Genomic DNA, 12510 nt, shown 5'->3' with positions numbered 1-12510 from the left:
ATCACTGATGTTAAGTGGGGTCAAAGAGTGTTTCGGGTGTTTTAAACAGCCCAGGTAGAGCTACCTCAGCCATCGTTCACCTATCCTTAATTATAGCCACCTTGAGGCAACCTCTGCAACCTCTGTTACCTACATAAAGGCCCTTCGCACAGCAGCTGAGGATATGCTCCAGGGTCCCTCTCTTTAAGCGGAGATTGCAGGCTGGAGACTACATCGTAGACAGCCTGGATCAGGAATGAAATTCAATGGGGCTCAACTTCCCAAAACTCTGCCCGGGTCACTTTGCGGTTCACTTTATGCTCCCCTCTTGTCCATGGTCCCTGCTGCCGCATTGCAACCATTCTGTTGGCCAGCTCCTCTTGCTGCACCAGTGATCTCCAGACCTCCCCATGCGCCTTGATGTAGCTAGGTGTTGTGCTGCTACCCTGGCTAGCTTACAACAAAATACTATACAAGCGATTTAAGATGCGCATACTTATCAAACAGAGGTTATTGTTGCAAACAGGGATGTGATTGACGTGAGGAGAAAAAGTCTGAACCCTAGCTGGGGGTTTGGGGGTCCGCAGCCCCCCCATGGGGTCCAGGGCGCCACTACCCCCCCCAACCCTCCTGGGTTTTAAGCAATTTACTTGTCCAAAACCATGCTTAAATTTATCATTTAAGTAAAATCTTTAGAAGATTTAAATAACAAAATAATTTGCCCACATAACTGATTTTTTTTGTAAATACTGCAAGGTCAGTTCAAATGCAGTTCAGTCCCTGCAGCTTGTGCAACGATGCGGCCAAATTATGCAATTTTTCTAACGACCGCCAGGGTGCACCAGAGCAATAAAGGTAAGAGTGAGACAGTCGGATTTTGAATTTGTTTGCTACGCAAGTGAAAAAGTGAAAGTGAAAAAGTCGGAATTCCGACTATAGTCGGAAAAATCACATCCCTGTGCAAAGGTTTAAAAAAATGTGGAGGGACTGTTTAACCAATTACAATGCACTGTGCAAATCAGTGAATGTTCATTGTCTGCATTTATATAGCGCTTTTCAAGTAAATAAAGATCTCCCAAAGTGCTTGATAAAGTGATAACATATGACAAGGCATAAGACTTTATGTACCACTGGTGGTATCATATCGGCACTCTCATTGCCACTACTTGGGTTCCATTCCCGTTACATACATTATTTTGCATTATAGGTCAGCGATGGTCATCGATTTACTTTCTCAAACACTGAATTAAAGTAAAACCTTTTATGGTAACACATACCAATAATTACTGTATGCATTTCCAATCTTAGCCGCCATAGTCTGTGGTATTCAAGGCGCACGGGGTTATAAGGCACACTTTCAAATTTCTACGCAAATTTGGATTTTTAAGGTTCACCTTAGAGTCCGCAAAATATGGTAAATGACTGAGACTCCACTATACTACTTATAAATATTTTAAAAGTCATTTAAAAAAAAGGTTGAACTTTACCTCTTTGATCGTTTATTTTTACGCTCTTTGGAGCTGTCAGAGTCCACAATGTCTGCTCTTAGACATTCCAGGTTGCCAGAAAATGACAGATGTTCTCCAAAATACATTTTGTAGCTGAGTGGAGTAGTGTCCTGAGCTTGGATGCCAGTATAGCCGAGTAAAGGTTTGAAAACAACCTGAAATGTAAACATATGCAAATAGATAAACAATCATTGGCATCTGTACATGGAAATATTTTATTTCTTTCCGCAAGGATATGTTGTGTTAAAGAAAAAAATCAAAACAAACTACAAATCACAAGGGTCATTTAAATAAGCCAATGCTGATAATTTACATTGAATAAAAAAACAAAAACAAAAAAAGCTATCCAGTGAAACTAATATTGATTGTGAAATATTTTTTTGTATCCATATTTTTTTCAAAAAGTAATCCAACAAACAATGACCTACCTGAGCATCAGCCAGTTGAACAGCAGCAGGACACAGGTTTCCCTCTTCAATATCAACTATGTCATCCTGGCTCATGCTATGTTGAGAATGCTGAGAGTGGGTCCCGTCCAATGTATTCTGGTCACTGGACAAGACTGTGTTGAAATCCGAGGCAGAGGGGATAGTTGGTAGGATACATGTCCCACCTAAAGGTGTTAAAAAAGACTTATGGAACAAAAGCAAACTTACCTAATTATTTTATATATATATATATATATATATATATATATATATATATATATATATATATATGTGTGTGTGAAAATCAGTAGTTATTGGCTTTCTTTGTACTGTGTGCATTTGTAGATTAGAAAAATCAGTAATAATTGTAGTTTTGGGGTACTTTATTGTGATTTGACTGAATTCAAATGTTTTGAATGTCTAAATAAAATAAGTGTCAAAAAGGTTTTTGTAACTGTATTAGTAATAAACTGTAGTCAAACTAATGGGCATTGAGGTCACAATAAAATTAAACTTTAAGGTAGTAAAAAGTTGTATGTATGTGTGCATACAGGTATAACCAGTGTATAAATAAAAAACAACCACCACATGGTTCTAACAGATGTCAAAACCCAAAAACATTAGTAAGTCCTAGACCAGTCATGTCAAACCGGTTCCTTATGTTTGGATGATTTAATCCAGCCCGCCGTAAATTTCAGAGTATGTCAAAAAAAGAAGCAAATCTTTAGGTCGTGTCTATCAAAAGTTATGATTTTTCAAATAAATGCATATAATATTATATTCTCTGCTGCTAGAGGGCATTGTTGAGTTTGTATAACGTGGTGACTTAGTACAGGCGAAAAACTGCATGCTCCCAACTGTTAAAATAAACCAGATAACACATTCAATGCCAAACATAAAAATCTTTGTTTCCCATTGTTTGTGAAACAACTGTTTTGTGTTTAGAAAATATCCCTTGTCATCTGTGATTGTATGTAATGTAATATGCAATATGTTGGGTGGGTAAGTAATGTAGGCTGAATGATAAAGCATAATAATGAAAAACAAAAGGTAAACATTTGGAGTTGAAATTATCTCACTGAGCCGGTCTGCCTCAGAACAGGAGGTTTGGATCCAGCCCAAGAGCCGAACTGTGTTTGACATTCCTAACCTTAACACTGAGTACACATATGAAGCTATCTGTGCAATTTTTCGAGTGTTAATATGTGAAAGCAAAAAAAAAAAAAAAATACTGTAAGGACCATTTTTTTCTACCAACACAGAAAAACTCATATACTTCAAATAGGCATTGAGCACTTTCCGTTGAGGTTCTAGTGTCACTGAAGAACTAGATTAGTAGTCATATCAACCATTCATCCTTGAAATCGAATCATGGCTACTACTAAGGTATGAGTGAAGAAAGTTTAACTTTATTTGTTAAGACTAATGTGGCGAACATAGGAGTTATTGGTGTCTTCCGAGCAAAAATCTTGCCCGGCATATCAAAGAAAATTCAAGTTACAAGAATTTCCAGACGCTAACACTAAAGGGCTGCACACATATACCTCTGATATCAACCGCCGACTTACTCCATGTTAACTGTTTATAATAAACTCGCGTTTTGACATTGAGCGGCGGACGTAGCGAAGGACACCTGCTGAAGGGTGAGGTGTGGGCATGTATATAACACACTGCAGAGCTCAATGCTCAATTCCGAGTTTTAGGTCAAATCCCATGTTTTTGTAAGCTTGTTTACATTTTCATTTAAATGCGACTTGCATGCGATCTCCTGTGACTTCTTTGTGTTTCCAGTGTGAACATGACAAGAGGACGAGACATCACACGCAAAGCGGCAATTGTTTGTACTCATGGATGCTAGCGCCGTAGTGCATCTAGCAGTTTGAAAGGTATTGCGCTACCAGAGGCTGAACAGAGTTGTCCCATCAAGTATTAATGAAATACAAACCCTCAGTGTTTTTATTCACCATGGTGTGTTGATTTTTATGCTATGCAGTAGAACATGGAAATCGAGAATCAGGTTTATTACTGTTGTATTTTTAAATACGCACAATTGTATGCTAGTCTGAGTTGTAAGGCCACTGCAGCAGTGTTCACCCATGCCCTATTGTGCGGTGCACTCTGTGTATGTGTTAAATAGAGAAATAGAACCAGCTATGGAGACTGCGCCTGTTAACACGGTGCGCCCTATGGTCGTGGAAATACGGTTATTGGTTTTCAGTTATTTCTAATGGGTAAAATTGTTCAAAATACGATAAATTCTGGATGAGTTCTCTCTCATATGTAGAGGGGCCACTGTAGTGAGGCTAGTCTGAGATGAATGTGATATAATTTTGTATTCTCTGTCGGTAAGTCTCTCCAGTTTTGCGTCACTCTACTGTCCAATAAAAAGCCACAATATCTAAAAATATACTTTCAAGAAAAAGAGACCGTTTTTAGTGTAACTGCTTCATGACCTGCAACTTGAGACAAAATTTGACTTGGTTGTGGTAATAAGTTTCACCCGTTTTATTTAGGATTTGGATTCTTTTAAAGCACTTAAATACATTCAGCAGCCAGTAAAATGCCTAATTATTTATCATTTTAAATTGTGCTTTTTAGCTGGTTAAATCTAGAAAAATCTTTCCAATTTTATTTTCTTTCTTAGTTTTGTTTATTGAGATGTATTTTGATTGTTTCTTTCCGCAGCTAAGCATTTCTCATTTTCACTTGTCAGTTTCAGCCAAAACCTTTCAACCCGGTGCATCCATAATCAGTAGATATCTTTTAAGCGATCCTAAATGATGTATGACTATGCTGTTCAATTAGTTCTCCAAGTAAGTCAGCGACAACACCTGAAAATAGTGGGAGCACAAGGATACTTATCTCAACTACTAGACTACTTGCACAGGGAGTTCCTATAACTAATCTACCCAAGTCTCACAGAACAAAAGGTTTATCTGCACAACATTTAGGATACAACCCCTAACCTCCTTCAGAACTGTTATCCCTTTGTAGTGGCTGGTATTGGTAGTAAATGGTTGGAGAATCCGATGGGTCTAGAAAAACTGAAAGATTTACAAAAAGGTTCAATGAAATGACCGCTTGATTCGTCCATAAAAAGTTTTGTTAGAATATTTGAAAAACAAACACATCCTATGCCATGAGAAATGAAGCAGTATTTCACTCAATATTATCCTACCCGTCTGAAGGCTGTTGTGCTGCGAGCGGTTAACAAGGGAATCCTGGACTATCCCTCCACTCCGGTTACCCACAGCATTGGACATCCAGTTGTAAAAGCTGACAGAGGATGGCTCAGAAAGGAGCGGGTGCTCTGTGAGCATATCTGTTCCTGAAGCCCAAAAAGGGTTATGTCATCCATGCAAGAAAGTATGGTTTTATCGTAACGTGATTACAAGGTTCCCCCAGGATTTTCTTAAAAGACTTTTTAAGACCTTTTCAAGACCACATCAATTAACTGTAAGACGCATCTCGCACCTATTTTGGCAAACAGACGGGAGACCCCGTGATCGACCCCGGCGCCTGACGGCGGGGACTTTAAAGCCTCGCCCTGCGCCAAAGGAGCGAGGAAGGAATTGCGACGAAGGTATCGCATACCCGGCGCATACCCGGCGGCTGAAGTTTGGACCGCGCTGTGGAAATGGCCCCTGACCCGGCTGCGGCCAGGCCTGGTTTATGGGTGGGACGGCCGTGCGCAAGATCGCTTGAGGTTGGGGACGGGTACGGACCTACCTAGGTGCCGAGGCAATTCGCGAGCCACCGGTGTCAAGAGGACGGGACAGAGTTAACGCAAGACATTTCAGAGTTAAATTTAGAAGTTGCAGACAAAATGTTACACATTTTTAATGACTTAATTTGCGGTTGTCAAATTGAAGACATTTTCAAATCTTTAAGACCTTGGGGGAGCCCTGGATTACAACATCAGATCAGACACCTGTACGAGTAAGGGATCCACTCTTGGCTGCTTGGGCAAAAGATGTCTCATTCCTCTGCGGCGTCCCCTCCAGGAGGTTGTGAAGACTGCGAAAACTTCCTGTTAAATTACTAAGGAGACTCTCCTTTCTGGGGCTGTCCTTGACTGGGAGCCCTGCGCGGCTAACGTGGGCTGGCGAGTCAGCTGCTGTGTCGCCGCTGGTGTAACTCAGCGATTGATAAGGATGGGAACCCTGAGAGTGGAAAAAAAAAAACAGACATATTTCAGATTCAAACTTGGATCTTCTGTTTGCTATATTTGATTTCTATAATGGGCAAGACATATCAGCAGGAGCATTACTGGGAATAGAATAGTCTTCATTGTCATTGACATCAAGTGGTGAAACATAGTATGCAACAAGATTAGACATGGCATTCCAGGGTAGAGAACCTGGTTCGTACACCTTTTTCATGGGTAAATTCAGGCACTTTTCAAGCACTTTCAAAGACAATTTTTCCATTTTTCCAGTATATACTAAAGAGAATTTTAATTGCCGATCAAAAGAAGGTTTTTTTGGGGGGGTTGATATTGATGACTAAAATAAAGACGCTATCTTGCTGCCAGCACATACTTTGTGTTCCTATCTATGATCCACAATCATTTTATGCCAATGGGCTGCTATAAACTGATATGAATTCTGCCATTCCGCTTCAACAATGCACAAACAGATTCTATATGTCACACTGGTTCACAAACACGGAAAGAGCTCTACAGGTATATGTGTTGGGTAATAATTGAATTTAATACGGAAGACAAAAAAAAGATAGAAAGGACTGTATGCATTAAAACATAAATGCGCTAAATATGGACTCATTTTAATGATATTGATTGCTCTTAAGCATAGTGCATTCAATCAATTGACAGCTGATATTTTTCTTTTTGTTTAACCTTTTTAAATTTAGATCTTTTTTGGGAGTTTTTCAGAGCATATGCGCCTAAATTGGTAAAAATAGCATTGTGAATAGTTAACTCTTTAGCATTTTATCATTATTTACAACACTAAGGAGTTTATAATTTATATTTTATTGTCTTGCATTTTCACGGATATTGTGTTGTTACTTTGAATCTGTTTAGTGTGTAAAAAAAACAACACAATTGTTTTGTATTTTACAATTTTTTGGTAGATATGTGATTATTTTAATGCATATTTGCATGCATTTTTCATGCATCAAAACATATAAAAATCACTTTTTACTAAAGAATTTAGTTCATAAGTTATATTATCATTGATAGTATGTTAATAATAATTTTTAAAAAATCTGAAGAGCCGTTTGGGAGTCAAAAGAGACGGTTCTTCTCAGTGAGCTCAGGCATTAGCCGGCTTTCTAAATAGAGCTGTCCTCTTGGGTGCGCCCAGCGAGGGGCGGTGACAGTTCAAATGACAACCCCAAAATGACAAGCAACCAGCGCAGGCGTGTTGGCATCACTTCCAGGCACTTTATTTTTTCTTTATTTATTGCATGGTTTATATAGTCAGACTGCCAAGAAGCCTGGCATTGGCAACAATTTCAAGCATTTTCAAGCACTTAGTCCAAAATTCAAGCATGATCTAACCTTGACAATTCAACATTAAAATTCAAGCATTTTCAAAAATTGGAAGCACCAGTAAAAGCCCTGAAATAAGTAATTTTAAGGGAAAACAAAGATAAAACACTCAGAATAAAAAGGCAAAAAAATATTAGCAACAAAGTACTTAGAGACTGGCCCAAGTGGGAAAGGCTTTTACTTTCACTTGTCTTATCAAATTTTAATTAAATGGTCCATAATGTTTGAGTAAAATAATTATTTACAAATTGTTGGAAATTAGGATTCAATCATAAATCACTTATTTAAAAAATAAATATAAAATGCATTAATATGTCTGACTAAGAGTAGACATTTTTTAATACCTCATGTTTCGGTTTAGTGGTACAATTTCTGATTATGAAATAATTATTGAAGTTGTTTGTTATTTCAATATTTTTACATTCACTGAGATTTAGACAACTGTAGATATTGCTCATTACCAGAGTTGAAAGTAATTTTTCAAAATGGGTTGAAAAGAAATTACATTTTTATTCTAAGTGGCATTTAAGAGTCTAAAGTGTTTCTAAGACCAGTGTTTCTCAACTGGTAAGCCGGGACCCTAAAGTGGGTCATGGACCCATTTTACATGGGTCACGGGCCTTTGCCTTGGCAAAATGATGCTTAAGATAAAAGAGAGTGTCAATTACACTCCGTAAAAGTACATGATAGTAATGCCTAGCTTGATCTCTTCTTCCTGTTATGTCAATCTGCACCGTCTCAATTGTTTTTGAGAGGGACCACAACTCTTTTACTGTGATTTCTATGGTTTTATTTCCTTTTTCTGCCCATTGTAATTAGTCCCAAGAAAGTAAGTGATGCGGGGTACAAAAAAGTGACAAAAAAATTACACAACGACAAAGTACAAGAAGGAAATGATTGGGAAATATGAAAATGATACTAGTGTCATTGAAGCGCTGCTGGATGGTACAGTAAATAGCTTTTCACCAATATATTAATCTTTGTAATCAGCATAATATTTATTGATGTTTAGGTTCACATTTTAATAACATTTGGAATTTATTTTAGTATGTTGCTATTTCAAAGCTGTTGAAGGGCGTTGCTTACATGCTATGTAGGCTTACATGTCGGTACATACGGGATTGGAAGTAATTTTGATTTTGATGGTCGTTCTGTTTTTTTGGAAGAAAAAAAGGTCTATATACTAATATATACGTTTTAAAGCGGACAATCCTTTTATTCGATGAAGTGGAGAAGTGGAATTATTTTCTTGATTTGGGTTGCAGCTCGTCATTAGGCTGGAATGGTGAGTCACACCAAACATATCAGCAGATGGCAGTAATGTACCATAAATACACAAGGAACAATCAGTATTATCAATACAAAAATGAAGATAGCATGATTTTTTGGTATGATTTTTGTAGTTTCTATACAAAATGCAATTTTTAATTTGCTATAAACTGCCGTAGTAAACAACAGCAGATTGAAAGCATTTGCTAACTGCATAACATAATAGCAAAATCAAAAATTTAATTAGTTTAGTTTATGCTAACCACAAAGAGCGCAAACACTAATGTAAGTTCAAATGCCTTAAGGTTTCATTTTAAGTTGTGAGCAATTTTACATTAGGAACCAAAACTTGAAGAATACCATATAATCATATATTTCACACAATTTTAATATAATTTTTTGTTCAGGTGTATTGGTTATGGTAGCCTTTTGGGGGTTTTGTGAATGATATTGGGGTCTCCAAAGGGTATGAAGTGACTGCGAATAAGTACTAGAAGAAAGTATCAGTCTGGAAAAAAGTGGCATCAAGCATCCCTATAATGAACATAACAGCTGGATATTAGACTTAACCTTTATCCGCAGTGCAGACTCGTTGTTTGTGTGGGACTTGGACAGCTTCCTTATGATTTCCACTCCGCTGACAGGACCAGAGTTTCCCTCTTTTGGTGGTTGACGACTACACACTCCCTCCAGTAGCATGGTGTGCTCACTCACTGTGGCTTTGCAAAGAAATATATTGATTAAAACTCAAATGATTAAGAGTAATGAAACCCAGGCTCTTCCTTCAAGCTCCAGTTAAATCAAAGGCTATTTTAAGGGCAATCTTTTTTTTCTTTTTCTTTTTTCATAATAACTAAATATTTCCAATTTAACTCATTTGTTGATTATGGGTCCGGATGAACCAATCTGGACTAACCTTTAAGTACCAATACTTTTTAGGTTGAATAAATACCAAAGTTTTATACCCCACCTGCATCATATTCAAATTCAGCTCCATCTCCACTCGTGTCACTTTGCAAAGCTGCACCGTTGTCCAAGCCGAGGATTGTCTCAACCAGGTTCTGTTGAGTTTCCTTCGGTTTAGTAAGGTGGTTGGGATGCATCAGACCAATCGCTTTGAAGCTCTGCGTGACCACGATAAATTTCATCCACTGTCGGGCCAAAGCCACAAGACCCTTTTTTAGAGTCACTAAGGCTGGTACTCCGTCATTCTGCAAAAAAAAAAAAAAAAAAAAAAAAAGAGGTTAGAATATGTGGAAACATAAATACAAGAAGTTCATCACCAAAGTAGGAATTATGAAGAAATTGCAATTACCGTATTTATTTTTGCAAATCGTTCTTTTTTTTTCCTTAAAAAAAATCAGTTTGGGTGCACGTTAAACAAGGGGTTTAGTGCAATGATTGATATATTGCTGATCAGAATCGCAAAACATTGGATGAAACAGAAATCAAACCCGGATCATGGTGGTGAGAGCCCCAAATCCTAACCAGTGGATCACCATACCCAAAAGCATTATGTTTTATCTCATTATTAGACTATATTTAGTAAAGGTACCAGAGATGAATGTTAGAGAATGGAGAAAAATAAAAATAAACGCAAAAGAACTCTTTGGTGTATCTGATGCTGAATTAGCCATTGAAGTACATGATCCCTTTAATGTTCCTGTAAAATTCGCCTAAAATCCCGATCCAAAACGTACAAAAGTAATTTGATATAAGTTTTTGAACCATTTGGAGAATATGGACAGTTTTGGTCTCTTTTGAAAGGTAACACTCTGAGGTTTTGTTCCAAACAGAAATAATCCCTGCAAGTGCTACTAACATTGAGTAAACCGAGTTGGAACACTAAGAAATATAAGGTTTTTGGAAACTGTATTTTAGTATTGTATTGTAGTCATAGTTTACATTGTCAATGAGGGATTTTACTCATGGCCGCAAGATTCAACAACCTTTGTTGCTTTTAATGCTTAGAATATAATTTTGGTCACAGTGGCGTGTGAAATACACAACAAAACTAACATTTGCCTGTGGTTCCTTGAATAAAAAGTGAGATGATGAGATAAAAAACTACTGCCTTTTCATATGTCATCAGCATCAGTGGCGGCAACCACAGGGCCACGTACCGGTAACGGGCCACACCGAAAAAAATGCAATTTTTAGCCTATACTGTATATATTAATGAACGGATTTTTTAATCATTATTATTTTTATTATTATCATTATTAATGTTACTTATATTATAAGTCAGACATTAAACAGGTGGTAAACCGTGGTACAGAAAAGGTTACCCAACACTGTTCTACATCACTGGTGGTCCAAAAGTTAGGATTCACCTCTCTCAATGCCGTGACCCAGGCTCAATTCTTGTAGTATCCAAATGCAAAGTTTGTGTCGAGAAGAAGTGAAAGCAAATTTTATACCGATTTTTAATAAAAGAATTATAGCACGCGTTATACACAAATATATACAGTATCTAATGTTCTATGGCTGATTTTTATTGAGTTGCACAAGAAGAGCACACTAACCATGGTTGCCTCCTCAATGACTGAGTAGTCGGCCTGTTGCAGATAGCGGTGGAGGATGTTGCAAAGCATACATGAGGGATTCTCGTGCAAGTAGTTAGCTCGCTTGGTCACGCGATTGTATTTGCTTCGGATTGGAATGTGGATGCTCTTTTTCTGCAATATCACACAACATTGAGGCTCAACACATTTTCTATGTACTGTGTCAATGACTTAACCTACTTCGAGAGCTTCTGTCATGATGCAGCCCATGACTGCACACACACGGAGTGTACCCTCCATGTCCAGTTTGCGAAATGAGGATTTAAGCTGGTCAATGGGAACCAACCAGGCTCCAATTGCCGGAGTTGCGGTGCTAAGAAGATTCAACTGTCTAGAAAAAACATAATTAGCATCAAAGGGAATGTATTTAATTAATCAGGCATGTATCAAATTTAAGTGACATAAAGCAAATGTATTAAAAAAGCACCAGTGAAAAACTAATATTCTGGATACAATATTCATGACAATTATCTTGCTTAATATTTAGGGTTTTTCTTTCATTATGGCTAATTAAAAATACATGTTACAGACAGCGGCAATTTGATAACAACAAGTAAAACTTGTAGCGGAGTATACGGTACACTGCAAAAACTATGACTGCCTTAGACAGTCCGCGCTCACTGGTAACCATACGTTATTTATTATAAGCTTTAAATAATAATTTATTTACCTTATTAAAAGTCACCCATTTAGGAAATAAGTTCCAGGTGATTTCAAACATTCTGAATACTTCAACAGAACAGATACTTTTTGGAATATGAAAAACAGAAACTAGTACAGGTAAATAAAGGATTCTAAGTGATTCTATGTGTGATTCTATGATAGTATACATCTATTCTATTAAATGCTGCATCCTACTGGAAACCAAGATTTTGGAAACAGAAAACACTCAAAACAAGGTTGCTCAAAAATATTGTTAGAACTACTGCGTACATCAAGATGACAAGAAACTTCAAATTCAAATGTAGACATAAAGTAAAAATAGGTGCCACGCTTACTCTTGTTACGTGCTGATGACATTCCCAAAAAACATTTTTTCTTTTTAAGCAATAAAATCTGAGATCATTACCTAGAGATGGCCTGTGAAGGTGACCGCACATTAGTGGGAGCAGCAAAACTGAACCAAATCTCACGTATTGTCAGTTTCATGCTGCTGGAATCCGGCGGCGGAGGCATTAGTGGGAGGTCTTTCTTTAAATCATCTGACTCAACACCTTCATCCTGCACAAATAATTATAGCACATTAT

The 12510-nt window shown here is 37.5% G+C and overlaps 1 protein-coding gene across 1 annotated transcript in view; it reads right to left on the bottom strand.

The window, feature by feature from the left end:
* The window catches only part of bltp1 (bridge-like lipid transfer protein family member 1), a 124890-nt gene that overhangs the window by 62896 nt on the left and 49484 nt on the right, over positions 1–12510 (bottom strand). Inside the window, exons 39-47 of the mRNA XM_088353945.1 lie at positions 12333–12484; positions 11444–11594; positions 11225–11377; positions 9670–9910; positions 9270–9418; positions 5847–6078; positions 5094–5243; positions 1916–2100; positions 1467–1642 (exon numbers count right to left, since the gene is read on the bottom strand). Coding sequence (XP_088210071.1) covers positions 1467–1642; positions 1916–2100; positions 5094–5243; positions 5847–6078; positions 9270–9418; positions 9670–9910; positions 11225–11377; positions 11444–11594; positions 12333–12484 — 1589 coding nt within the window. The remainder of the gene's footprint in view (positions 1–1466; positions 1643–1915; positions 2101–5093; positions 5244–5846; positions 6079–9269; positions 9419–9669; positions 9911–11224; positions 11378–11443; positions 11595–12332; positions 12485–12510) is intronic.

This window comes from Urocampus carinirostris, chromosome 15, assembly GCF_059441175.1.
Source record: "Urocampus carinirostris isolate Australia breed hairy pipefish chromosome 15, RoL_Ucar_1.0, whole genome shotgun sequence".
NCBI classification, from domain to species: Eukaryota; Metazoa; Chordata; class Actinopteri; order Syngnathiformes; family Syngnathidae; genus Urocampus; species Urocampus carinirostris.
This window is presented reverse-complemented; position numbering and strand designations above follow the sequence as displayed.